Source organism: Myotis lucifugus, unplaced genomic scaffold, assembly GCF_000147115.1.
Source record: "Myotis lucifugus unplaced genomic scaffold, Myoluc2.0 scaffold_134, whole genome shotgun sequence".
NCBI lineage: Eukaryota > Metazoa > Chordata > Mammalia > Chiroptera > Vespertilionidae > Myotis > Myotis lucifugus.
The window spans coordinates 2,491,092-2,517,562 of NW_005871182.1; the positions used below are offsets into that span (position 1 = coordinate 2,491,092).

At 39.3% G+C, this 26,471-nt stretch overlaps 1 protein-coding gene across 7 annotated transcripts in view; it reads left to right on the forward strand.

Moving 5' to 3' along the window:
- Positions 1 to 26,471, forward strand: part of TTC27 (tetratricopeptide repeat domain 27) — a 98,038-nt gene that overhangs the window by 35,205 nt on the left and 36,362 nt on the right. For 6 of the 7 annotated variants that reach the window (XR_002830618.1, XM_023758619.1, XM_006094358.3 and 3 more), the window contains 3 exons: positions 7,825 to 7,938; positions 23,014 to 23,109; positions 26,003 to 26,125. Coding sequence is in view for 6 of the 7 variants with exons in the window: in XM_023758619.1 (XP_023614387.1) it covers positions 7,825 to 7,938; positions 23,014 to 23,109; positions 26,003 to 26,125 (333 nt within the window). In the remaining variant the exon portion in view is untranslated. The remainder of the gene's footprint in view (positions 1 to 7,824; positions 7,939 to 23,013; positions 23,110 to 26,002; positions 26,126 to 26,471) is intronic. The other variant, XM_023758616.1, reaches the window with a different exon arrangement.

Genomic DNA, 26,471 nt, shown 5'->3' on the forward strand with positions numbered 1-26,471 from the left:
TGTTATTTGAATATATTTCTTTGCAAGTATATATGGTATGTTCGGCAAGACCATATGCTGGGCCAGTAAAACAGGTCTCAATGGATAAAAATAAACACCATAAGGAATATATTCTCTTTCTACAACAGAATTAAATTTGACTTAAATAAATATTAGATATCTGTAAAATCTCAAAATATTTAGAGTCCAAACAATTAAACAACATACTTAGTCCATGGATCAATGAAGAAATCACAAAGGAAATTTATATGTAAAAGACAACTGTTAACCTAAATCATTGACCCCAGTGTTACAACAATTTTCTCATGTTTTCTTAAAGTAAAATTGTTGTAATACTGGGGTAATGAACAGTTTTTAACTAGGACACTAAGTGCATGAACCATAAAAAAAAATTGGGTAAAAAGATAAATTGGACTTCATTAAAATTAAAACCTTCTGCTCTTTGAAGGACATGATTAAGAAAAGGAAAAGACAAGGCACAGACTGGGAGAAAATATTCACAGTACATATATCTCGTAAAGGACTTGTATCCAGAATAAATAAAGACTCTTTCCAACTCAATAATAATAATAGGACAAACAAAGCAATTAAAAATGGACAAATGATTTGAACAGACACTCCACCAAAGATACAGGAATGACCAATAAAAGCATGAAAAAGGCTTAATAGCATTAATCATTGGGAAAATGCAAATTAAAACCACAACAAGATGCCACTTTAAAGACTTATAATACTATGTAGGATAGTTGGAACTCTCATACATTGCAAATGTAATGTAAAATGATACAACCACATTGGAACACAATTTGGCATTTTCTCATATAGTCAATTCCCCTTCTAGGTATTTATCTATCAGACTTACATACCAATGTTCACAGCTATTCAATCCATAATAGCTTAAATCTGGAAACAACCCAGATGTCCATCAATAAGTGAATGATAAATTGCCTTATATCCACCTAAAGAAATAATTCCCAGCAATAAAAAGAAATGAAGTACTACTAATAACATGTAACAGTGTAGGTGAATCTGAAAAAACCTGATTTTGAGTTAAAGGAAATAGGTTGTATGATTTCATTTAATTGCAATTCTAAAATAGGCAAAAGTAAACCATAATGGTAGAACATAGGTCACATTGATTGCAGAAGGGTGCAAGGGAACTTTCTGGATTAATGGAAATTTTGTATATCTTGATTTCATGGTAGTTATATAGGTGTCAAAATAGATCAAACGTTGCCCTAAATCATGGTTTTATTGAATCATATCTATCTTATATTTCAATAAAGTCACTAAGAATATCCTAAAGGCGGAAATGCATATATATTATTTAGAGCTCTCATATGTAAGATTGATTAGTTTATCACCAGAGATTTTTGGTTTCCATGTAGTTTTGTCTGCATCGTCAGCTTCAGAAGAGCAGCACAACATACTCCCTAATGTGTTAAGTGGGAAGAATGTAGAAGATGAAGAACAAATTCTCAATAGGAAATTGCTCAGTCTTCACATTCAGTATGAAGCATACTCCTTTTTTAAGACAAAATCAGGCTATTTTTTCCTCATTTTCCCATCAAGAACTAATAATTAAGATAACTTTCAGGCAGAGAGAGAGACAAGGAAAAATAAGTCTCTTCTATTTCTCTATTGGCTTTTGAACTATAACTTATTATTTTTGTGCTTTCTCAAGGAATTACCATACATATAGGAGCATATTCACAGGTGTTTATGTTATTATACTTTATAACTTAGATTTTAGTTACTTTTAAGCTTCTGGCATATCAAATAACAAAAAATCTAAAAACTATTTTTAGCAATAGAAAATCATTTAAATGTTATTTGATAAACCATTTTAAAGATTCAACAGTACTGATTTCATTGCATACATACTTTTAAAGTGAATCTCATTGTATTTCATCAAGCTGGTGAGAAGCAGAATCAGTGATGATTGGAGAGCAGTAATATAAGAAAGAAAACCCGTTAGTGGGGCTTATGGTCCCCAGACAGGAGAAATAGGTAGGAGTTATAAAGATGGCACATTTAATATTAAGGTGTCTTGTCAGACTCATGGCTGCGTGCTTCTGTTTGGCCATCATCGAAGCAAACGCTCTCAGGTCTTTTGACATTATGAAGTAACATGGTGTTGAAGGATGAAAAATTCAGTTTGAAAATAATATTTATGTTTTAAATAGGTCTGCTTTCATGACAGTGTGAAGGGTACCTCTGGTCATGCTGATGAACTGGCGCCTCCAGAACGCAGAAGACCTGCCTTGTTGAGGTAGCCAAGTGGCCAGCAGCTGATCTCTCTGGTGTCTGCCTTCTGTATGAAAATTTGCAGAGATAGGAAAGAGCTTTGAAAGTGTTGTACCAGCAGATCCAGAATCTCCGGATTTGCCACGAATGCTACTAGATATGGTGGGAGAAATGAAGGTATAAAACATAGGACTTGCCTTCATAGAATTTTTAATTTAGCCAAGATCAGATAAACTTAGGATAATGCAATTAGCAATACCAGGCAGTTTAAACTACAAATTGATAGCACAGATAAATAAATCCCTTAACCATTCGGAAAAGGAGAACATATTGGGGACAGAGCAGTCAAAGAAGGCTTTGTTCATTAAGCAGGGATTTGAGTCAGGCCTTGAACGACAGTTGGGGTTTAGATGGAGTGATAGCAGGAGCAAAGGCAAGGACATGGGAAGGGGTGAGCTGCACTGGGTTCCTTTAGCTGAGATGGAAGATTTGTTTGGGCCAATAGTGAGTCTTGGGGAAAATAGATTTGAGACGGATTTTAAATGGTCTAGAGAACAAGGATAGGGGATTGGACTGCTGTTCCACTTCAGGGGAATAATTTATAGACTAAATTTGGAATTTAAACTTCTTGTCATTTGGTACTGATTTGAACAATGAATGCTCTTTTAAATAGATCATTACGAAGGGGAGTGGTTCTGCTTTTTATAGTATTTCTTTGTTCCTTGTTTTGTAAGGTCAGCCTGACTTGGGTGGGCATCATCCGATTTGGCTTTATTGTAACAGCCCTACAATCTTGCACCCACAAGGAGGGCCCTGAGTCAGCTTTGATTTATGTGTGGAAAAGCAGCTCTCTGGAAGCTCCTTGTGTTCAGAGGGGCAGACTGGCTGTCTTCACACACCAGACCCCTGTGACCTCTGGAAGAAGCTCATGTGAAATGTGCAGTGATAAGAATGAAAAGGAAATTTGGTTTTAATAGAAACAACACTCCAGATCTTCTTTGATGGTGTTACAAACTTTTCTTTGCCACTTTTCTGGGAATGTGGGTTGTGTTAGATGTACTCAGAAATTGTTAGCTAAAGAAAATAATGCATATATATGTATTATATATATCTATACTAATAAAAGGGTAATATGCTAATTAGACCGGGAGACTTCCAGGAGACCTTCCAGACGTCCTTCCAGACAAAGACATGGTGGTGGGGCTGAAGCAGAGGCAGTTAGGGGCAATCAGGCCAGGAGGGGAGGGCATTTGGGGGTGATCAGGCTGGCGGGGGGGGGCAGTTGGGGGCAATCAGGCCAGCAAGGGGGGACAGTTCGGGGCAAGAAGGCTGGTGGAGGGGTAATTGGGTGCGAGCAGGCCGGCAGGCAGAGAGGTTAGGGGCAATCAAGCAGGTAGGCAGGTGAGTGGTTAGGAGCTAGCAGTCCCGGATTGCGAGAGGGATGTCTGACTGCCAGCAGTCGGACATCCCCCAAGGGGTCCCAGATTGGAGAGGGTGCAGGCCAGGCTGAGGGACACCCCACCATCCCCGTGCATGAATTTCATGCACCGGGCCACTAGTGTGTGTGTGTGTGTGTGTGTGTGTGTGTGTATAGTGTCATGATATTAAAATTCACTTTTTAGTGTGAAGTAAAACAGTATCCATTGACCTTTTCATTCCAAGTAGTTAATAGTTTCCTCAGATGTTAGATGACCATTGTTTCTCTTTTTGTCTGAGTCCTAGAGTCAGCTCAGGTGCCATATCTTGAAGTGATGTGCTGTGTTCATGGAAGACTCAGTGTTTTAAAATTTCAAGTCTCCTAAAATTAACCTACATAATTAAAGTAGCCCCTAACAAAATTCCAGCAGTTCGATTTTTTGGTTGTTGTTGCTATTGTTTTTTGGTTTTGTGGAACTCCAGCTGACTTTGAAATTCACATGGACTAAGAATAGGTATGGCAGAGCTGAAGAGCAGCACCCAAGCACCAACACTGCCCGATAGCAGCCCCAGGAGGACACTGGGTTAGTTAAGAGATCGCTCAGCATATGTGGTCCTTGGACTGGCAGCCTCAGTGTCACCTGGGAACTTGTGAGAAATGGAATTTCTCTGGCTCCACCTCAACCCCAGAATCAGAATCTATGGGGTTGGGGCCAACGAGTCTGTGTTTTAACAATCTAGGTTATGCTTATGTACTTTAACATTTGAGAAACACTTAATTAAGACATTTTGACATAAGGAAATACAAACCAATCAGTGGAACAGATGGAGAGTCCAGAAACAGACCCACGCATGCATTTACTTCTGATTTACGACAAAGTTGGCATTGCAATACAATGGGGATAGGGTAAGCTTGTCAATAAACCAGATGATTTGTATTCATATAAAGAAAGCCGTCTTAACCCCTATGTAGTATTATCCATGCACTAATCAATTTCAGAATGAATGTGTAAAAGTGAAAACTATAAAGCTTTCAGAGGAAAAATATAGAATATCTTAGAGAACTTAGGACAAACAGGAAAAGAAAGCTCTAACCATAAAACAAAAATATGGACTCTATTCATATTAAGCACTTCTTTTTTATCAGAAGATACCATTATTGTTTGTAAAGCACATTGCCTAGTGCCTTGCCAGCACATAGTGTGTGTTATATTTGTCAAATAAGTAAATAATATGTTACCCTCCCATTAAACATTATCTCCTCATCCCCTTCCCCCCACCCTCCACCCCCAGCCTCTGGCAATCACCATTCTGCTTTCTGTCTATGAGTTTCACTATTCTAGGTACCACATGCAATTGGAATCATAAAATATTTGTCCTTTGTGTCTGACTTATTTTACTTAGCTTGATGTCTTCAGGGTTCATCCATGTGTACCAGAACATCCTTCCTTTAGAAGGCTGAGTAATATTCCAAATTGGATGCAGCGGTAGAGAATCACTGGGGAGAGATGGAGTCACTTTGGGGGGGTGGGGGGAGATGGCATTTAAGCTGAGACCTGAAAGTGAGACAGAGCCAGCAGGGGCAGTGTGTGGTCATTTTCAGGTCAAAACCAGTGGAATGAGAGCAGTAACCCTCGTTGGGACATGGTAGAGACTGTGGATCAATTTCACCCATCCATCTGGACAGATTACAGCTCGAGTCCTCACCAGCTGGCTGTCCTGCTGCTTAGGTTCTAGCAGTTTGGTTGGTGTTCTCTCTGTTGGTTTGCTTGATAAACTGTTAGACTAAAATTTTTAAAAAATATATAATTTTCTTCATAAGTCAGTAGAGCATTGTAGCGTATCTCCTGTTTAGATTTCTTTTTCTTTACCTAGTGTCTTGTATCATGATTGATTTTTACCTTGTGAGCAGAAGTGTTTTATAAAATAAATTAAGTCTAGCCTCGCTGCTACCTCCTTTCAGAAAGCCTTTCCCAAGTCTTTATATCTCCCAGCCAAATGGCTATAAGATAAATGCATTCTTCAGTGATATCATTATCCAGTCATTTCTTCCTTTAAAAGCTTTTCAAATGTCTATTTGCCAGATTGCTTTTTACTTTCAGTGTTTAGTGAGAATGTCTTGCTTGCCCTTCACATGAAAGTATCAGGCAAACTCTTGTTCTCGTGCCAGCATAGAAAACAGTCTGACTTTGTTGTTTTTCTGAGGAAAATTTCTCCCCGCTTTTGGTGTGCAAACCTTCTGAAAGCTTGGCCTTAACTTGGCAAGCCCCCAGGTAATACGTGTGTGGCAATGCTGTTGGTAAAGTGATCAGTGCGATTGGAGGTGAAGAGAAGGAAGTTTTTTTCCACCCACTTGGGGTCCCAGGCTGGGTCTGATCATTAAACTGATGAAGACAGATTAGCAGGAGAAAAAGCACACACATTAATTTAATATTGGCTTTGCATGACATGGGAGCCTTCATGAAGAAATGACCTGAAGAAACAGTTGATTAACCGAGTATTTTTTATGCGAGGTTTGATGAAGAGTGGCATCAGGGGAGAATGTGAGCGGTCAGAGGGCAGGAGGAAGGGCAGTAGACTGGGGGATCTTAGTGAGACCTGTTTGCTGGGATTCTTCTTAGCTCCCATTTGTCTTCAGAAGCCAGGAAGCTCCTTCCGAAGGTTAACAGAGAAGGCACCTCTCATATGAGCTGTTTCAGGGGAGAAGGCTAGGGGCGGGGTCAGAGAGAGCTTCCTGCTTCAGCTTTCTCAGACTCCTTCACCTTAAATATTCAACATACCAAGATCCCTTAGTTGGGGGTAGCGTGTCCCGAACCCCCATCAGACTTTAGCGCCATCACCTGTACCCACTCTGGGTGGTGATTTTCTGTTAAGGGTGAGAGAAAGGGTAGTAGGAGGAGTCTGGGAAGGGGCTCGTGTGCTTTGTGTGGGCACCTGGGAGGCTTTGTGAAGCTTCACCAATTCGTATTTAATCTTCACAACCCTGTGAGATTCGGGAATGGCTATTCCTGTTTACAAAGAAGGAAAGTAGACCAGGGCGGTCAAGTAGCTTCCCAAGGTCACGCAGCTAATCACCACACTTGGTGGAGCTGGGATTCCAGTCCAGCTCTTCCTGACCTGGAGACTTTCCCATTGTTCCGCAGAGCCCCTGCTGAGTGCTGTGTGTCCCCTTGTCAGGAGGCTGCGGATGGCAGTCCCCTGAATAGGGGGAAGAGAAAAAGGCAGTGCTACCACCCACTGTAGGTAGTAGAATCTGTTTGCAGGTTTACTGAGTGAAAACAGTTCTTTCTTTTGGAAATTCTTGAAATCATATTTTATAATAAAATCTCCTGTCAAATAGTGTTACACATTTTAAAGAATTAGTTTTTTAATGTCTCCTATTTTCTTTAGGTCTTTATAGTGCCATATACACCTATTATGTTGGTAAATTCACTCTGTAGATTTAAGTAATGGAGGCTAACAAGATAAGGTTGTGCACTAGTCTTGTAAACTATATTTTAAGGAAATAAAAATAGTTTAGTTTGCAGAGTTAGTTATAGGAGAATAAGATTACCTAACAGATACTGCATTAGTGTAAGCTCTGTGAGGTCAGGGGCCTTGTCTGTCTTGCCTGCCACCCTGTCCCTGGGGCCTTTTGTGCACTGCCTTGTACGGAGCAGGTGCTCGGATGAATTAGTGAACACTTCTTTGCACTCTCTTCCTTTACTTGTATTTGTGTATTCTTTGCCTACTCTTCTTCTTCCGCTATCCCTTTAACAGTTTCCCTTTACTACCTCCACCCACTCCCTCTACATTTATTGTTATGTAGTTTATTTTCTCGCATATATTGTAATCTGTGAAATAAAAAGATTTATTAGTTTAAGGTCTGATATATTTTTACTGCTTAGATTAACTATCTGGAAGATTATGATTTATTCTTTAAGTGATTTAGTCAATAGACTGAGTCAACCAGGTTAAGTAATGACTCTGCTCCAATGACCATATTCTTCACAAGAATATTTGAAAGCACACGTTTTATTATTTTTCACTGTGATTTTCAAATCTGCATTCAGCTGTACGCTGATATTTTTGAAATAATTTATTTTGTTCTATTCAGAGTGGGATCGCCCCAGCTTATTCCTTCTTTCTGTGAGTTTTATCTTATTTATTTTTCTCCATCAGTGTTTGCTTTCACAACCAAAGTTTTGGGCCATTCAGACATCAGCCTTGATCCTGCGGACAAAACTTGAGAGAGGAAGCACGCGCCGAGTGGAACGGGCAATGAGGCAGACGCAGGTAGGAGGGATTCATGTAGCAGTTTTTTTTTCTTTCAACTCTTTATTGCTCTCAATAAGCATGTCTGTCATGAATCTAAAAGAATGAGATAGCTTTCATTTTGCTCAAATACTTTATTATTTAGATCATGTATTTTAAAATTTGATACCAAATCTACGGGTCTTCACACCAAAGAATTCTCTACTTCCGTGTGTGCACTAACTGGGTGCCCTACAGTTTAACTCAGTCCTGACACTGAATTGGTACAGACCCCACTGGTTAAGAGCTCAGAGTCACAGACTGTCTTCCACTTCAGATGCCAATTGCAAGTCTGGGTACTTCTGACTGTCTGGCCATAAATCAAGGGTTCTCTAGACCCTCTCCTTGAGTTTGATAATTTGGTAGAATGGCTCACAGAACTCAGGGAAACACTTTACTTACTATTTCTGGATTATTATAAAAGATATTATAAAGGATACAAATGAACAGCTGGATGAAGAGGTACATAAGATGTAGTCCAGAAGGGCGCCCAGCACAGGAGCTTCTATGCTTATGGAGTTTTGGGTGTGACATCTTCCCAGAACTTGGGTGCATTTACCAACCTTAATGCTCTCTAAACCTGTTTGTTTTAGATATTTTATGGAGGCCCCATTATATAGGCATGATTAAGTCCCTGATCATTGGTGATTATCTCAACCCTTAGACCCTCTCCGCTCCTCAGAGATTAAAAGCTTCAGCTCTAATGTTGGTTCCTCTGACAACCAGCCCCTGCCCCCCAAGAGTCACTTCATTAGCATAAACTCAGGTATGGTGAAAGGGCCTTATTATGAATCACAGCTTCACAGCTCTAAGCCTCATTTTCATCATCTGTGAAAAAAAGATAATAATAGTACTGACATTAAAAGAGACAGTATGAGTTAACTTAAAAAAATAGGCAGCTCCACAGGTAAGATTGTATAAGGACATAAAAGTCATTCTAGCACAAAAATACTCACTAATGAACTGGCCCCATGTACCATTAATCTTCATTCAGGCATCATTCTCCACTTAATACTAATGTTTATTCCTGTCCACTGGCGCAGTAACAGACAGTGCCTTTCACAGCTTTTCTGATAAACTACGCATGATGCAAGTTGCCGAGAAAAAGAAAAAATCTTGCAAATGATGTAGGATTTTATGCAGCCAATGAAGTGATATTTTTAAAAATTTATGTTTATTTTTAAACCATTCCAAACCTACTTAAAAGTTGTAAACCTACTAAAAAAATAGTGCAAAGAACTCCCATATACCCGTCACCCTGATGGTTGCCGAGTGGTAATTTTCTAATTATTTAATGATGTATTAATTGCTATTGTGCTGTAGGGAACATCTTTTTCTTCTTATTTATTCCTCCACTCATTTATTTATTAAGTGTGGATTCATGGATTTGTATTTTAGTCAGTGGGATATATTCTTATATTGCCATTACTTATTCACTTTACTCTTTTTATTTTGACAGAAGGTCAGCTCATGTGAATAAAGATAAGCTTAAGAATAGAACATATTATTTGTTACCATATTATAAATAAATGCACAGACAGGATGCTGTGGTAAAAGCAGAAGTGGATTCTCTGTGTCAGAGAATGCTGACTGTACCCCGTTATCCATTCTCCCATTCCCTCTTTTAGTAACAGAACTTCCTGAATTTTATGCAGGTAGATGTCTTCCATCCTCCTTTGCAGGTAGGAGGGGTCATGTGACTTAGCTTTGAATAGCGAAATGTATGACTTCAAGGAGCTTACGTTCTAAAGGCAAGATTATTGCTCTTGGACTTATTTTCTACTCCATCCTCTCATCCTCTTTTATCAGACCACACCCTCTCTCAGTGAAATACTACACAGTTACCACGTCCATTTGCTTTTCTTCCTGCAGAGTTCGAGTCAGGAAACATTTTATTGAGGGCTTAGTATGTGCTTCAGTTTGTCTCATGCTGTAATCATTTTGCCTCCTTTTACTAATTACATCTTTAGGCCCCTTTATATTATTGTCACAGCTTGTTTTTCCCATAGTAGTGAGACAGAGCTAGGGGTGCCAGCTTTACTAGGTTTCAATGTCCTTTGAAGAGAATTAGGAGGAAGCAGGATTGGGTAAGAAAGAAGTCACACTGAGGTACAGGCCCAACACAGCCCAGGGCATTTCCCACCTGCATGTTCCCTTTACCCTCTACCTCCCTGAACCCGCCCCGCCCCCCCCCTTACTGGATTAATTAAGGTGAAACCTCAGGTGAGGTGTTCTATAATGGAGGGGAACTCTGAGACAGCTGTCAGCCTGGGGCAGTCTGCTGACCCACTCCCCACAGCTGGGCCTAATACAAAGTAAAGAAGGGGAAGATGTAGTTTCATGATCAGCATCTTAAATTATTCATGAGGAATTGCCACTATTGAATGGAATTCTATTTATTAAAAATTCACTTCACAATAAAACAGCAAAATGTTGAATGATCAGAGTGTTAAAATGATCAACTATGCATATTTTATTAAGATAAGTGTATGATGTCTTGTTCAAGGAAACCACATAGTACCTTTTTTGGGGGGAATGGGGGCAACCAGTTTAAATGTCTTTTAAAGTTTTGGCCTTCTGAATGCAAATAGTACTAGAATACATTCATTTATTAATGAAGGACATTTTGACTTAGAAATGATTTGCTTTGTATTCATGTCTTCCATTAACTTTGGCATATAAAGTAATCATCAACATTCATTTTTCATTTGTAGCAACAATTAACAAACAAAAAAAAGGTATAGAAGTAAATTTGTTTACAGGTGTATAATATATCTTTTAAATTCGAAATCTGCATCATTTTATGAATTGTGCAGGTTATGTTTTTAGACATCAAACAACAGGGATGTGCTTTGACTGGGGCAAATGGATTTAAAGAAAGAGCGGAATCACTATGCTCTAGCATTTTGCCCGTCTTGGCCTTTTTATACCTGGAGTCTCTTCATCTTGCCGACCAAATGCTGCGTTATGAGGGAGTTGTTATTTCTGCCTCTGCAGGGTGTATCTCAAAGAAAATCTTTTCACTCTCCAGTTAAGAATTTTTGGAAATTAGCCAGATCATATAACAAGATAAATGTGAAATTTATCTAATTTTCTATCATTGTTGAACCATTTACCTCATAATCCAAACTTTTGCCAATTCCTCTGATGAGAGTTTGATATTACTGTGTTTGTTGAAATTACTGCATACCTGAAGAATAAGAGGAAAATGATTTGAAAAATGCTTGTATATATAAAAGCGTTTCAAAAAAAGTTTTCGTTTCTGTGAAAATCTGTTCCCTTCCTCAGCTGTATAAAATGATAAAATGCTAAAGTGGAAAGAAAAATAAGCTAGAAGGAGCTCTTAGGGCCGTGGTCGGCAAACTGCAGATTGCGAGCCACATGCGGCTCTTTGGCCCCTTGAGTGTGGCTCTTCCACAAAATCCCCCGTGCGGGCGCGCCACGTACAGTGCGATTGAACTTCGTGGCCCATGCGCAGAAGTCGGTATTTTGTGGAAGAGCCACACTCAAGGGGCCAAAGAGCCGCATGTGGCTCTCGAGCCACGGTTTGCCGAGCCGCAGTTTGCCGACCACTGTCTTAGGGCAAAGCTTAATCCTGTCATATTGCAAGTTGGGAAAATGCAGGTGTGATGAGGTCAGGTGACTGGCTCCAAGTTGCCTGGCTAGTTAATGACTCGGTCTGGACTATAACTTACACAGCGACAGGCAGTTACATCGAAGGATCCAGTGGCAGGCCCTAAAGATGGCAGGTTTGCAAGGGATTTCTAGGTGAGACATGCCAAACTTAAAAAGGAAATAGTGTATCACAGCTCAAGGTGAATAAACCAGCACTCTAAGATCACAGAGGAAAAGGAGCTCCAAGTTGAGGACAACCCATTAAAAACACTCTACCTCGAGGAAATTCTTCTAGGCTGGAGTTCTTTATTTATTGCATGTTCAGTATTATTGTCCAGTGTTTCCTTATACCCCGCTTCTTAGCAATGGACTATAAAGTAGTCGTGTTCTCTATTGTCATTCAATTTCCCCCTCCCTGTCTGACCCAAATCCAATACTAACCTTTTCTTTTTCATAAGCTCATGTCTTGTTTTCCCTCAGTGTGGTGACAGCAGTTCTCTATGCGTATAAATCCAGATATGAAGCAAATTAATTGAACACATACATTCAAAGAGACCATCTTATGTCCCAACCAAAAAAAGTTGTGCAAACCAGTTGTCATCATTATTTTCTGTCATACTAACTGCTTTAACTTAGTGTTCGATAAACTGAGCTCAGTCATTGAGGGTTAATGTGAGATTATTTTATATTCATTATTAAAGTAATCTCGCTAATGAGTGTTACTTAACCTGTTAATTTAAATTGTGACGTTCTCCTGTCCAGGTGGTTTTGCCTCTGAAGACAGTTACCTAGCAGGGATCTTTTCCTTCACCATTAAATTTTTCTGGAAGGACATTGCATTGAGTTGGGAATTTGAGATTATAGCCATTTTCTGTCACTAGAGACTATTCATAACTGTAATTTGACCTTTTTAACTGTGGTAGGTAGTTAATTGAGATTTCATAATTTTTAAACAAATTTTAAAAAATCTGCTTTTGGTTACTGTAGCTTCGCTTATGCTTTGAAGGAATGGGGATTTTTATGGTTAATTATTGGAGCGAAGAGGACCCAGACCTGGGTGCTTGGTACCATTGTGGAGATTATTGCTCCCGTGTAGGATAAAAGATTTCTCTTTTAGGAGTTGGTCATTTATATGACTATTTGTTTCTAAGTAATGATTAAGGGCATGTCATAACAAAAGCCTTAATTGGGGGGGAAACTGGCCACAGTAACATACACTAAGCTTTGTACTTATGTTTGAATAATTTGAGGCAGAGATCCTTTAGATTATTTTTATATGGATGGAATGCCATACTCTGTTAGGCATTATGTGTAACATCTGGACTAAGCACATGGTTAGTAAATGGCAAAGTGTGTTTTGCTTTTTTAAACTATGTCACTGTTCTTAATTGTTTTAATTATAGAAACAATACCTGGTCATTATAAAAAAATGTAAGCAATACAGAAATGGAAACTAAAAAGCGCTTTCCTCCCCCTTTGCTTGCCTTCCAATCTCAACAATTTATATCCTTCTAGACCTCTTTCTGTTTATAAGTAAACAATTATGCTTTAACAGCAATAGGATCATGCAATCTACTAGTATATTGCTTTCTACCTTTTTTCTTTTTTCCCCACCAGAGGATATTTTTTCCATTGATTTTTAGAGAGAGTGAAAGGAAGGGAGGTGGGGAAACAGAGAGAAACATGATGTGAGAGAAACACATTGATTGGTTGCCTCTGACTGGGGTCAAAGATAGAACCTGCAACTGAGGTAGTTGCCCTTTACCGAGAATTGAACCCTCGACCCTTCAGTCCGGGGCTGACACTCTTAACTACTGAGGAAAACCAGCCAGGGCTCTGCCTTTTTTCTTTTAATATAACAGCTTGATCAACTCTGCATGTCAATGCCTGTGGATCTAGCTCATTCATTCCAACAGCCATATGTCACTCTGTTAAATGGAGGTTATATAATTTATTTAACCAATCCCCTATTTTTGAAGGTGCTTTTTAATTAATATATTTTTTATCTTAAACTGCATATAAAAATGTTAATGCACATAATAATAAAAAAGAACTTAGTTTACTGAGAAAAATTAAATTCTCCTCCAATTCCCAGTTCATTTTTTTATTTTTTATTTATTGTCTAAAGTTTTACATATGTCTCCTTTTTCCCCTGATTAACCCTCCCCCCCACCCCCAGCCATTCCCACCCCTGGCAAGCCCCCACTGCTCCAGTGTCTGTGTCCATTGGTTATGCTAATATGCATGCATACAAGTCCTTTGGTAGCTTTCCCCCCCACCCCCCACCCCAATTCCCCTGCCATTTGTCTCTGGATCTATTTTTGTTCATCCAATTATGTTGACCATTTATATCCCACATATGAGTGAGATCATGTGATATTTATCTTTCTCTGACTGGCTTATTTCGATTAGCATAATGCTCTCCAGTTCCATCCATGCTGTTGTAAATGGTAAAAGTTCCTTCTTTTTGGTACCGTCTCACACCTGTCAGAATGGCTATCATCAACAAATCAACAAACGACAAGTCCTGGAGAGGATGCGGAAAAAAAGGAACACTTGTGCACTGCTGGTGGGAATGCAGACTGGTGCAGCCACTATGGAAGACAGTATGGAGTTTCCTCAAAAAGTTAAAAATGGAACTCCAATTTGACCCAGTGATCCCACTTCTAGGAATATATCCCAAGAAACTAGAAACACCAATCAGAAAGGATATATGCATCCCTATGTTCATAGCAGCACAATTTACCATAGCTAAGATTTGGAAACAGCCTAAGTGCCCATCAACAGATGAATGGATTAGAAAACTGTGGTACATCTACACAAAGGAATACTATGCTGTTGTAAAAAAGAAGGAATCCTTACCATTTGTAACAGCATGGATGGAACTGGAAAGCATTATGCTAAGTGAAATAAGCCAGTCAATGAAAGAAAAATACCACATGATCTCACTCATTTATGGATAATAAAGACCATTATAAACTGATGAACAAAAATAGATACAGAGGCAGAGCAGCATCGAACAGACTGTCAAACTACAGCGGGAAGGCTGGGGAGGGTTGGGGGGGAGAGGAGGGGGTAAGAGATCAACCAAAGGACTTGTATGCATGCATATAAGCATAACCAATGGACACAAGACACTGGGGGTTAGGGGAGGCCGGGGGAAGGTCAAGGGGAAAAAAAAAAGGAGACATATGTATTACTCTTTGTAATATTTTAAGCAATAAAAAAAAAAGTTCCTTCTTTTTTATAGCGGCAGAGTATTCCATTGTGTAGCTGTACCACAGTTTTTTAATCCACTCATCTGCTGATGGGCACTTAGGTTGTTTCCAAATCTTAGGTATTGTAAATTGTGCTGCTATGAACATAGGAGTGCATATATCCTTTCTGATTGGTGTTTCTGGTTTCTTGGGATATATTCCTAGAAGTGGGATTACTGGGTCAAATGGGAGCCCAGTTCACTTTTTAGCACATTCTTTTTTTGTTGTTATTGTAGTGGTTTCCATTATAACTTTAAATATTTACACTTCTATTAATTATCTTTAAATGTTATAGTTTATTTTTTGATTTATCAACTTTAGATAGAATTTATCACCTCCACCCTGAATGATGTTGTTTAGTATACTGAATTATGCCATTGAGCTTTTCAAATATTGGAGACATGAAAATGTGTCTTCCTTTCTGGTTCTGTACATCACCTGCATTGATAACCATGTGTGGCATTTGAAAGTTATTGATAAGTATTGACTCATGTGATTATAGCTATGCATTTATTTGTTGGAATAATTATAGTTACTACTGTTTATTTCAGAACTTTGTATAGTTAAATACCATTTACTGACCACTCATATGCCAGGAGCTAAATAATTCTAGTACATAGACATTATGTACATTTTTACCAATGAAGAAACTGAAGGATAGAACACTGACATGACTTACCCAAGGTCTAATAGCTGGGCTGGAATTCAAATCTGGTCTACTTTGGATTTTGAAGTCCACGCTTTTATCCTTCATGCTGTATTGTTCCAAGGAAGCTGTGAAAACTGGCTTAAAGAAGGAAAAAAGCTATCAGTATTAGACTTCATCTGTATAAGGCACCATCTGGAGGAAAGGGGTTGAATGAGTGTTGGCAGGAGGAAGTGAATAGAAGCTTTTGTGAGAAAAGCTTGGGTTGCAGAAGTCGGTGCCTCAAGGCCTGTGATTTAGGTGAATGGAGAGGGAATTGCAGTGCACACAGTACCAGGATGTATGTAGTCCTGTGGGAAAGGACCTGCAAATGGTGAGTGCACTGGCTCCTGCTAAAGCCAAGAGAGGGGGCTGCCCAAAGGGATGCTGATGGGCTGAATCCAGGATATGCGCTTCATGATGATAGCTTGGTAAAAACAGGCCATAAATAGTTCATAGATAAGTAGGGTAAGAGAGTGGGACAAGTGATGTACAACACAAAATAAGCTTTATTATCTATGGTAAAAAATTAAAAAAAGAAAAAAACACCTGGCAAGGTAAAGAAATAGGAAATAGCCAAGAAGTTTACTAATGGGATGGAGTAAAGCACCCCGACTAAAGCACACGCCCAAAGACACTAAGCGATAGCTTCGGTCAGGTTCCAGGCAGGGACACACTTGAGTTCTTTGGACAGAGTCACTTATGTTGATTGAACTGACACATTGGCTTTCCCTGGGAGAGCACCCTTGGTGCATCTTAACAGCCTTACGCAACATTTCCCAGACTTGCCTGAACCTACACACCACTTCCAAGTTGCTTATTAAAATAGGGCTCTTCAGTCTAGCTCTCTGAGATTCGGGGTTGGGAGGTGGGGATTTGGAAAAGACTGCCTTAGGCAGAGGAGCACTGTTAATCTTTAGTAGCTCCAGCCATATGATCAGTCATACCTTTTAGATTATCAGCTAATTTCTGCTTGGCTCTTCAGAAAGCTGATAAAAACTTTGATATCATGCTAGAGAGAATGAATGGCCTTCAGTGCAAGGGTAGATCTGTTCTTTTAAAGATACATGTGCCATACTTTTAGATATGAGCACATGAAGTCTACATCCTACCACACCTGGTTTGGAATTGTTCTTTTCTACCAAATCATTTCCCGTATGCTGATTTTAAAACGTAGACTTGCTCTTCTCTAGTTTTGGGGGGAAGTTTTTTCCCTCCTGAGAACAGAACATTAAGAAGAGAGGACACATCACTGCTTTCTGAGGATTATTCTCTCATTTCCTGAGTCATAGCAATACCCTCTGACCTGCGGTACTGTGGCTCCTAAAGGTTGGAGCGTTGTTATTGCTTGGAGCTAGGGAATCCACGTGCCCAGGTAACCTTTTCTCAAAGGACACTCAAGGTATAAATGCTTCGAGGTGAGGTTTGGGGGGAAAACAACTTTTAAAAAGAGGGTCTTAAAACTTGAAGACAGTCTCATATCACAATAGTGATACAACATGAAGTTGTCTTTGGTTGTGTTCTCGTTGTGCCCAGACTGAGCCCTAGTCTATTCCTCACTCTCTATTCATTGTCATTCCCGTTTATCCATGTCTTCTGTCACCCTCCTAGAGTACACTCTGGCTTTCACTTCCTCATGATTGGTTTAAGGTATATTTGCTTCTCTCTCTCTCCTTCCCCCTCCCCCTTTAGACCACCTCCAGCTTTAACTATAACCAAGTGCTCGTGAAATTCATGACATTTAGAAGCTGGAAAGAGAAAATGGCAAGTGATAGGGTGGGACACTGGTCTAGAGGCCATTTACCTAAATTTCTGGGTGTATGTGAAAGCTTGCAAAGTGCTGTTTTCTCACTGAGCACATTGTTTACGCCCATGTTCATGAACATAAATATACACAGTAGTAACTGAGGCTTCACCTTCTTTCAGTCCCATTCTGGTACTCATCTAGTATTCACCTCCCTACATTCTTTCCCAGGCTATTTGGGTACTTGGTTCACCCCTAATGAATATACGTGTACTTGTGTTCCGCTAAGCGTGGCTAAAACCAACTAACAAACCCCAAATGCTTGAAGTAAAACAAATACTCTTTTGATAAAGTCATATATTCAGAATATTGGGATTGCAGAGATCATGTAGGAAACCTCCTAGGTGAGTGTCATTGTGGTTAGCCCACCAGCTAGATAAACCCAGAACAGAATCAGGTCACTTCACTTACCACCTGTTTCTCCTGAAAGGACTCCAGTTTATTTGTATAATGGAATTATTCACCATGTCTGTATGGGATTCTAATTTGTTTGAATATAATGGAATGATTTAAGAATGAGTTGCTAGAAATAATTCTAGTCTGAAAAATGTAGAGATGTGCTGTAAATATGCCCCTCTATTTATAGTAACTTTGCAAATAAAAAAGAGTACAGTACTTTGCTTTTGTGTAGTAGTTGAATGTCCTAAATTTTGTTGGTAGGTGGTTCTTATTTTGGTGATTGTCTTGCTTAAAGTGTGAAGAAGTATATTTTATGTCGGAGTAAAAATAGGTTAGAATTCTGTTCTTTTTTTTTTTTTTTTTAAATATATTTTATTGATTTTTTACAGAGAGGAAGGGAGAGGGATAGAGAGTTAGAAACATCAATGAGAGAGAAACATCGATCAGCCGCCTCCTGCACATCTCCTGCTGGGGATGTGCCCGCAACCCAGGTACATGCCCTTGACCGGAATCGATCCCGGGACCCTTGAGTCCGCAGGCCGACGCTCTATCTACTGAGCCAAACCGGTTTCGGCTAGAATTCTGTTCTTAATCTTTATCATACATATGGCCTAGTCAGGTTCTTGTGGAGCGGGAGTGTACTTGTACCCGGGCTTATTCATGGGCTCCAGCTCAAATAGGTTTGGTTCCCTGCCCTCTCTCTGCTGTGGTCTTTGCCGTTGGAGAGGATCTGAGACTATCAGGGACACTTACTGTGAGATCATCTAAAAGTATCTTAGAGTATCTGAAATACATAACAAAATTGCTTATTAATAATCACGAAGTGTTTACTGGGTGTTTAATATGTTTAAGCTAGATGCAGTAACTACAGCAAACAGCGTGAGTTTTGCTTGAAAATAAAATGTTTTTTCATGTAATTAGGACTTCATAAAAGTAAATGTTGTGGCTTTTTATTATTATTAAATAAGCATTAGTTACTTTTTTTTTCCTTCCAGAGAAAGAAAAAGAATTTGATAAAAAGAAAAATTTGCCTCCCTTTTGATGAAGTAATTCAGTGAACCTTTTATTTATGTATTATAACCATATGTATTCAGCCAGAAGTTTTTCTTCTCTTTGCTCCTTCATACAACTAAACAGCTCTGGGCAGAAGCATGCAACCTTTTTGCTATTAAGTTTCTCTGAAGTAAGGCCAGAAAGCTTTAAAAATATTTTGACCAAGATGGTTTAGGAGTGTGGTTATGTCTCAATTTGTTCTGACTGACTTGATGGAATAACATCTTGGATTGTCAAACAAGTGATGTAATGAGTATCCTCTCATTCTACAGGATATTCTTAGGCTAACCATATATTTCCCACCTAGTATAGTAGAGAGAGCCCCCCAATTGAGGAATGGTTTCCCCGCTCAGAAACTGGTCTCCTTGTCCTGTGCTTTTGCTGGGATATGTTACATTCTTGTCCTTTTTCTTTCTTCTCTTTCTTCTGAGGAAGTTTGGATTTGCTACTTCTTTCTTTCTCTTTTTTTAAAAAAATTTCAGTTTTAAAAATTAACCTTGTAAAAGCTTGAAACGATTTCAAACTTACAGAAAAGTTGCAAGTACAGTACAGCTATCTTTTTTATTTTGAAGTGTTGGAAACTAAGTTGCCAGCATGGTGCATAACTATCCTCAGATAATTTACAAGGACATTCTCTTACATAACCATAGCATGTGTATTAACATCAGAAAACCAACCTTGCCATATTGTTACTACCTACTCCTCATGAGACAGGGCTGTGAAAAATAGTCAACTGGCAAGGAAATAAAATTTGACTACTATGTTATGCAAAAACAGTTACTATTTAGAGAAGGTCTAACTGTATATCAGAAAAAAAAATTTGCTATAAACTGAATGACAAATTAAGAGACAGGTGAAGATGATTATGATAATAGAGCTGCTGTCTGTGTGTTTGCTTAGGAACTCCAGAATATGTCTGCATTCACTTAGATGCTGAATATGTGAGTTCTTTTGATGTCTGACCACTTGACCATTGGATAGGGTAGCCTTTGACTTTGCAGTTGGCCATGGTACCTTTTCTCAGAGTCAGCCCTCTTGGTCATATTGGTCTGCTTCCTGATGTAGCTTCCAGATGTTCAGTTATTCAGTATTCCTGTAGGTCAAGCATGTCAAACTTGTGGCCCACAGGCCTCATGCGGCCCACAATGAATATTTTTGCGGCCCAGCCAATTTAATGGTATGTAAGAAGCATTTTAATAAAAATTTCGTAACTTAATTTTTACAATATCCTGTTATACATAATTATTAGTAACGAACTACAGTGTTCACTAATGACTGATTACTATAATCATGTTGCATTCATTTCCCTTACGTGCAGGCGCACCATTTCTCTCCACTAATACTAGAAGCGAATATTTTAGCAGTCGATTGCCACGTCATTGGTCTTGTACTAACTTGTTTGGTGTGTGCAACAGGAAATAGTTTGCTTTCAGAGAACAAGAAAAATAGATTTATTTGCATTATGCTTATTAATTTGTGCAGTTATTCAGTGTCTGGTAAGTTAATGTTCAAGAAAATATTAACTTTTATTAAAATGTTCTATTATTTTATGTTAACAACTAGAGGCCCAATGCACGAAATTTGTGCAAGGGGCTCGGCCCTCGCAGCCACAGTGGCTTGCCTCGGCCCGAGGCAACTGTGGCAGCTGCCTCAGCCCTTGAAGCCCCGACTTCATCCAGAACGTCATCTGGAAGGACATCTGGTCTAATTAGCATATTACACTTTTATTATTATAGACTAGTAGCCCGGTGCACAAAATTTGTGCACTCAAGGGGGGGGGTCCCTCAGTTATTAAACATTTTACAGCACAACACTGACCACATTGGTGGAGGTGGTGGTCTTGTCAGAATGTGTTATATTATGCAGATGAAAATCTATTTAAACAGATTTGATGTAGATATTTTCAAAGGTGGAAGAATTGTCCCTGTCAACTATTTTAGTTGATTCATATCTTCAGTAATTGTCATCATTGCAAAGTTTTCAGTCCTCATATGGATTGCTGGATATAATAGGTCATGCGCTGTCCCTGTCCTTTGTAGCCTTTGTTACCTTAAGGACTCTAGTTTTCCATTTATATGTTTAAGTACCAACCTTACTGGCTTAAAAATGTAATCTTTTAACTCTGCTCTCTCTGTTCTGTATCCTTCCGATAAAAAGTAGAGTTGGGTTGCAGCACAGGAGAGAAATTCAGAAGGGGAATATTGACTTCAGTAGGAGAAGAGGGAATCTGTTTCCCTGGCCACAGGCGTTGGCGCCCTGGACTACAGGGCTGGTAGCTTCTCTGGGTGGCTGCAGCCTGGAACCTCTGGCCAGTAGCTAGTCCATCTCCTGGGCTGCAGCCAGCCCCAGGCGCTGGCGCTGGGACCAAAGGTGGGCGGCTTCTTCTTCTGGGGGCTTCTTCTTCTGTGCTTCAAGGGAGGGTAGTCAGTTAAGTGTCATGCAGAAATAGGCATCACCAATTGCAGGAGCCGGGTGTGGGGCAGGGAAGCCCCAGCCAGTTAAGCTGGCTGAGGCCACTTCCCTGCCCATGCACCTGGCTTCTGTGATTGCCCCTGCACTGGGCTTCTGTGGTCACCCATCCCAGAAGCCGGGTGTGGGGCAGGGAAGCTGCGGCTGGGGATGCTGGCGGCGGACTCTTCCCTGACCCGCACCCAGCTTCTGTGGTCACGGATTGCAGAAGCTGGGTGGGGGGCAAGGAAGCCGCGGCTGCTTCCCTGCCCTTGCATCCGGCTTCTGTGATCGCCTTTGCACTGGGCTTCTGGGATCACTGATCGCAGAAGCCGGGTGCAGGACAGGGAAGCCGGGAAGCTGGCAGCAGCCATTTCCCTGCCCCTACATCCAGCTTCTGCATCGCTGTCTGTGTCCGCTTCCCTGCCCCACCCCCCAGGCTTCTTGGATCACCCACTGGTGGCAGGGCAAAGGTGGCAGCGGCGCCGCGATCGCGCGGGCTCCGCCCCTGCCCAGGCCAGACGCTTCTGGCCGAGGTGTCCGGCCTGGGCAGTGGGGACCTGCAGCCGCAGCGGCCCTGCGATCGCGGGCTCCGTTTTAGGCCCAGGCAAGGGACCCCTAGCTCCCAGGACTGCCAGCTTCGCCCGTGCCCAGCTCCCATCGCTGGCTCCACCCCTACTTCCCGCTATCTCTGGCCAGGGCGGCAAAGGCGCCCGATTCTCCGCTTTTGCCCTGCCCCCCAGCTCTTAGCTCCCCCCTGGGTTTCCGATCACTGTCAGTGGCAGGGGGCTTCTTCCTGCTTTCCCTTTCGACTCCCTGCATTGTGCCTACGTATGCAAATTAACCGCCATCTTAGTTGGTGGTTAAGCGCCATCTTAGTTGGCAGTTAATTTGCATATCACCCTGATTAGCCAATGAAAAGGGTAGCGGTCGTACGCTAATTACCATGTTTCTCTTTTATTAGATTAGATTACTCATTTATTTCAGCCCTTTGTATTCAGCATGTCTCTATCAAAATAAACCTACGTTTCTATGAAAATTGAAGGTTTTGTTTTTTTGCGGCCCACATAAACTTCAACCTTGTTTATTTAGCCTGTGTTAGCCTTTGCGTTTGACATGCTTGGTGTAGGTATTTCAGTTGGGGGTGGGGGTGGCAGTTCTTCAGTGCACACCACTTTTCTCTGTCCACTGTCCCTTAGGAGAGGTCTTGCATGAACGACTGTCCAGCCTTACAGCTCTGTTGCTGAAGAATAAGAAAGCTCACTCTCTGTGGTCAGATAGATCCACCTTTCATTTTCACTTTGTTCTGAGAAAATAGTCCTAAATGAAATTCTTTATATAATTTTTCTCCGATTCATAGTAGAGTGCCATTGTCAAAGTGACATTAGGATTGTGAAATAGATACACCAAAGAAACAATTTTTCTCAGAAAAAGTAAAAGGGCTGATTAATAAGGATAGTTCTTTGAAGGAACTGTTAGAGGAAGTCTTAGTTTTAAAAACATTCTGATAAGTTTTAATGTACATGTTTATGTTAATGTTGATTAATTTTGTTTTTTTTAATATTTAAAGAAATACAAGAAAAAATTTATACACCCCATCACCTTATCACCATGACTTGTGTTTTTTTTATTATTTATGTGTCCACTTATATAACTTTTACAAGAAGAATCTTGTTTAAATTAAAAAGATTATATATATATATATATATATATATATATATAATCTTTTTAATTTAAAAAAGATTATATATATATAATCTTATATATATATTCTGATTAGGATGTGTGCTCTTAAGGCTCTTGCAGACCAATTTGAAGACAAGACTACATCTGTATTGGAGCGTCTGAAGATTTTCTATTGCTGTCAAGTACCACCTCACTGGGCCATTCAGGTATTGTTGTTTGTCATTGGGTATACTTTGCTTTTGAAAGATAAATGTATTAGAAAATAATGATTTCCAATGTATGTCTGTTTTCAGATATTTCAGTGAAAAGAATTAAAATAGCTGGGGATTGTCCATTACTTCACATAGCTATTTTGATTAAAGTGATATTAGACTTTTGAAACATTTTAAAAAGAATTTAAAACTAGATAAACAGAATCCTTGAAATTAAATAATAGAACCACAGACGCTTTCATTTTCAAAATAACTTTTTACATTTAAAAGCCCTGTAAGGATTTTCTGCCAAATAATGAACCTTTAAACCAGGTTATTTACAAAGTGTAAAAGAAAGCATTTATTTCATACTCTATTGTAAGATATCCTTAACTACTTCCCTCTTCTTGAGGATATGAGATTACCTATTGTAGCTCCTAACTCCATGTTGGGGTGGAGATTCTGACCCCCTGACCCATTCATTGATCCATAGTTCTCCTGTGTTATAGGTGTGGTTCCCTATTTTGTAAAATTTTTAGCACTGAAGGCGATTTAGACACTTGGTCCAATTTCTTAATTTTACAGAGAAGAAAATTGAGGCTTGTACACTTTTCCAATGTTGGTCGCATAGCTGTTCATAAACTAAATCTCTAGTTTCCCAACTTTTAGTCCAGTTTACCTCCTTTCCTTATCTCTTCATTACAGCCATTAATAACAACTTTTACTGCACACTTAGTGTGAGGCATGCATTTTGTTCTGCATCTCACACACATGCTCTTATTTTGTAACAATTTTGTGAAATGCCCCAATTTGTAGGTGAGGAAGCTATGGCACAGAGATGTTAGGTGGAGCCAAATGACGCCAGCCAGCAATTCCTAGATTATTTAGTAACTATTGTTATTTGAACCAACTTTAGAGTTATAAATGCCAGCCACCATCCAGTGACTCAGAGTCCCCATTGTAAGATTTCTTAGAGTCATTTATATTAAGCACAGGAGACTTAGGGGGTTTATTATACATTGGAATTCACATTATCTATTGAAGGAGTCTTGATAAAATGTAGACACTTAAAAATCTTTGTTATATCCTCTGAAAGGAGTAGCTTTTTTAAAAAAAATATATTTTTATTGATTTCAGAGAGGAAGGGAGAGGGAGAGAGAGATAGAAACATCAATGATGAGAGAGAAACATTGATTGGCTGCCTTCTGCACGCTCCACATTGGGGATCAAGCCTGCAACCTGGGCATGTGCCCTGACCGGGAATCAAATCTTGACCTCCTGGTTCATAGTTCGATGCTCAACCACTGAGCCACGCTGGCCAGGCAGGAGTAGCTTCTTCATAAAGAAAGTTTAACAGCTGGAACTTTTGGCATGCTGTTGACCATGATCTCTGAAATGTCTGAAGTGTTCTGTACTGTGTGGTCTGTGTTGGATAAAGCTCTCAGGCTCTCTGCTATTATTCTGACAAAACATGTCTGTTGAGGGTGTAGCTTTTAATATGTTTTTGAACAGAAGCTTAAATTATATACTGTTCAAATAGAATTAGGGCTAATTAAATACTGTTCAAATAGAATTTAGTCTAAATATTTATTTTAATCTGCTTTGGAAGCTGTGGATTTTAGGGTTTTTGGGTAGTTACATAAATATCCTCTTTCATTAAGAAATTAAGTCATTTTTTTCTGTCATAGGAAGTAACCATATCTTTAAGTATTATTTTCAAAGGTCAAGAAGTAACAACATAGTTTACTGTAAAAAGAGAATTAGTCTTTACTGCTAGCCAGCCTTATGCTTAGATGCCATAATTTTCTTTATTAAATGAAAAATTTAAACCACTGAACTGCATGGATTTATTCCACATACCATGCTCAGTTTTTAAAAATGTCCAGTCAAATATCCTAAATATCCCAGCCAAGTTCTCTAATACTTTATACTTCATGAGATACAAAAGAATTGGACCAGCCCCTTTATTTATTTTGATAATATATTATAATTTTCAAGTATATTTCATTTAGTCAATCCCAGATTTTCCATATCCATTAGCTTCTTAGCTCTTTTCTTTATCATATATATTTTCATTTATTTCAGAGAGTAAGGGAGAGGGAGAGGGAAATAGAAACATCAGTGGTGAGAGAGAATCATTGATCGACTGCCTCCCACAGGCCCCACACTGGGGATCGAGCTTGTGACCTTCTGGTTCATAGGTCCATGCTCAACCCCTGAGCCACGCCAGCCGGGCAACTTCTTAACTCTTAATATGTATTGACTTTTGGAAGAATAGTAAAAGTGTATTTAAGCGAAAACAACACAAGAACCTCACCTGCTTTTAAAACTTTTCTAATATTTTTTTCATTTCCTTTGAATAAATACCCAGAAGTGGAATTGGCTAGATGTTTTGGTAGTTCTATTTTCAAATTTTTGAGGAACCTCCATACTATTTTCTATAGTGGCTATGCCAATTTATGTTTCCACCAACAGTGCATAAGGGTTCCCTTCTCCACATCCTCGCCAATACTTGTTATCTATCTTTTTGATAATAGCCATTCTAAGTAGGGCTTTAAAAATTGATTTATTGGCTCTCAGCTTTACAAATCAGAGATTGTCATATATAGAATCTCTAGGTAAGAAAGAAATACTGAATTTGCTTTTTAAATTTTGAGTTGTTGGGAAAAAATGATATATTGAGTATTTTGAACTGTGTCTATATTGTTTATTAATCCTTTACTTCCTATAAAGTAAAGGTAACTATTGAATAATTGCAAATTCCTAGTTGGTTGATGTTGAATTATATAAAGTATACATTTATTACAATAAGCAGACCCTTGACTGGCAGATTAGATAAACATGCAAGTGAAACAGAAATCTGTCTTTGCATAAAGAAATGTTCATTATTTTAACTTGATTTTTCTAGCGCCAACTTGCAAGTTTACTCTTTGAGTTGGGATGTACCAGTTCGGCCCTTCAGATATTTGAGAAACTAGAAATGTGGGAGGATGTTGTCATTTGTTATGAAAGAGCTGGACAGCATGGGAAGGTATGTAATAATAACATTCTATGTGCTGGCAGGAGCCTCTGTCTTCAAGCACCTTCTCACTGGGTCTCTTGTTAAGCCTACTTTTGCCAACAGTTCACTTATATCCCTTTTTCTACTCACCCCCCACCCCCAAATATCTTTTTAATGTTTTCTTTTTAATGATTTCTGTTTATATGTCTGCATGGGTATATATATGAGAAAAGCCGGCCAAAGTTGATATGGTATTTGACGTTTAAAAATGAGTAATGAAAGCTTAAAGACATTTCACATTTTGATCTCTTTTCTTTATGACTCTCCTCCTGTAGGACAACTTCACACGGAAAGATTAGGAGTTATTTTCACTGTC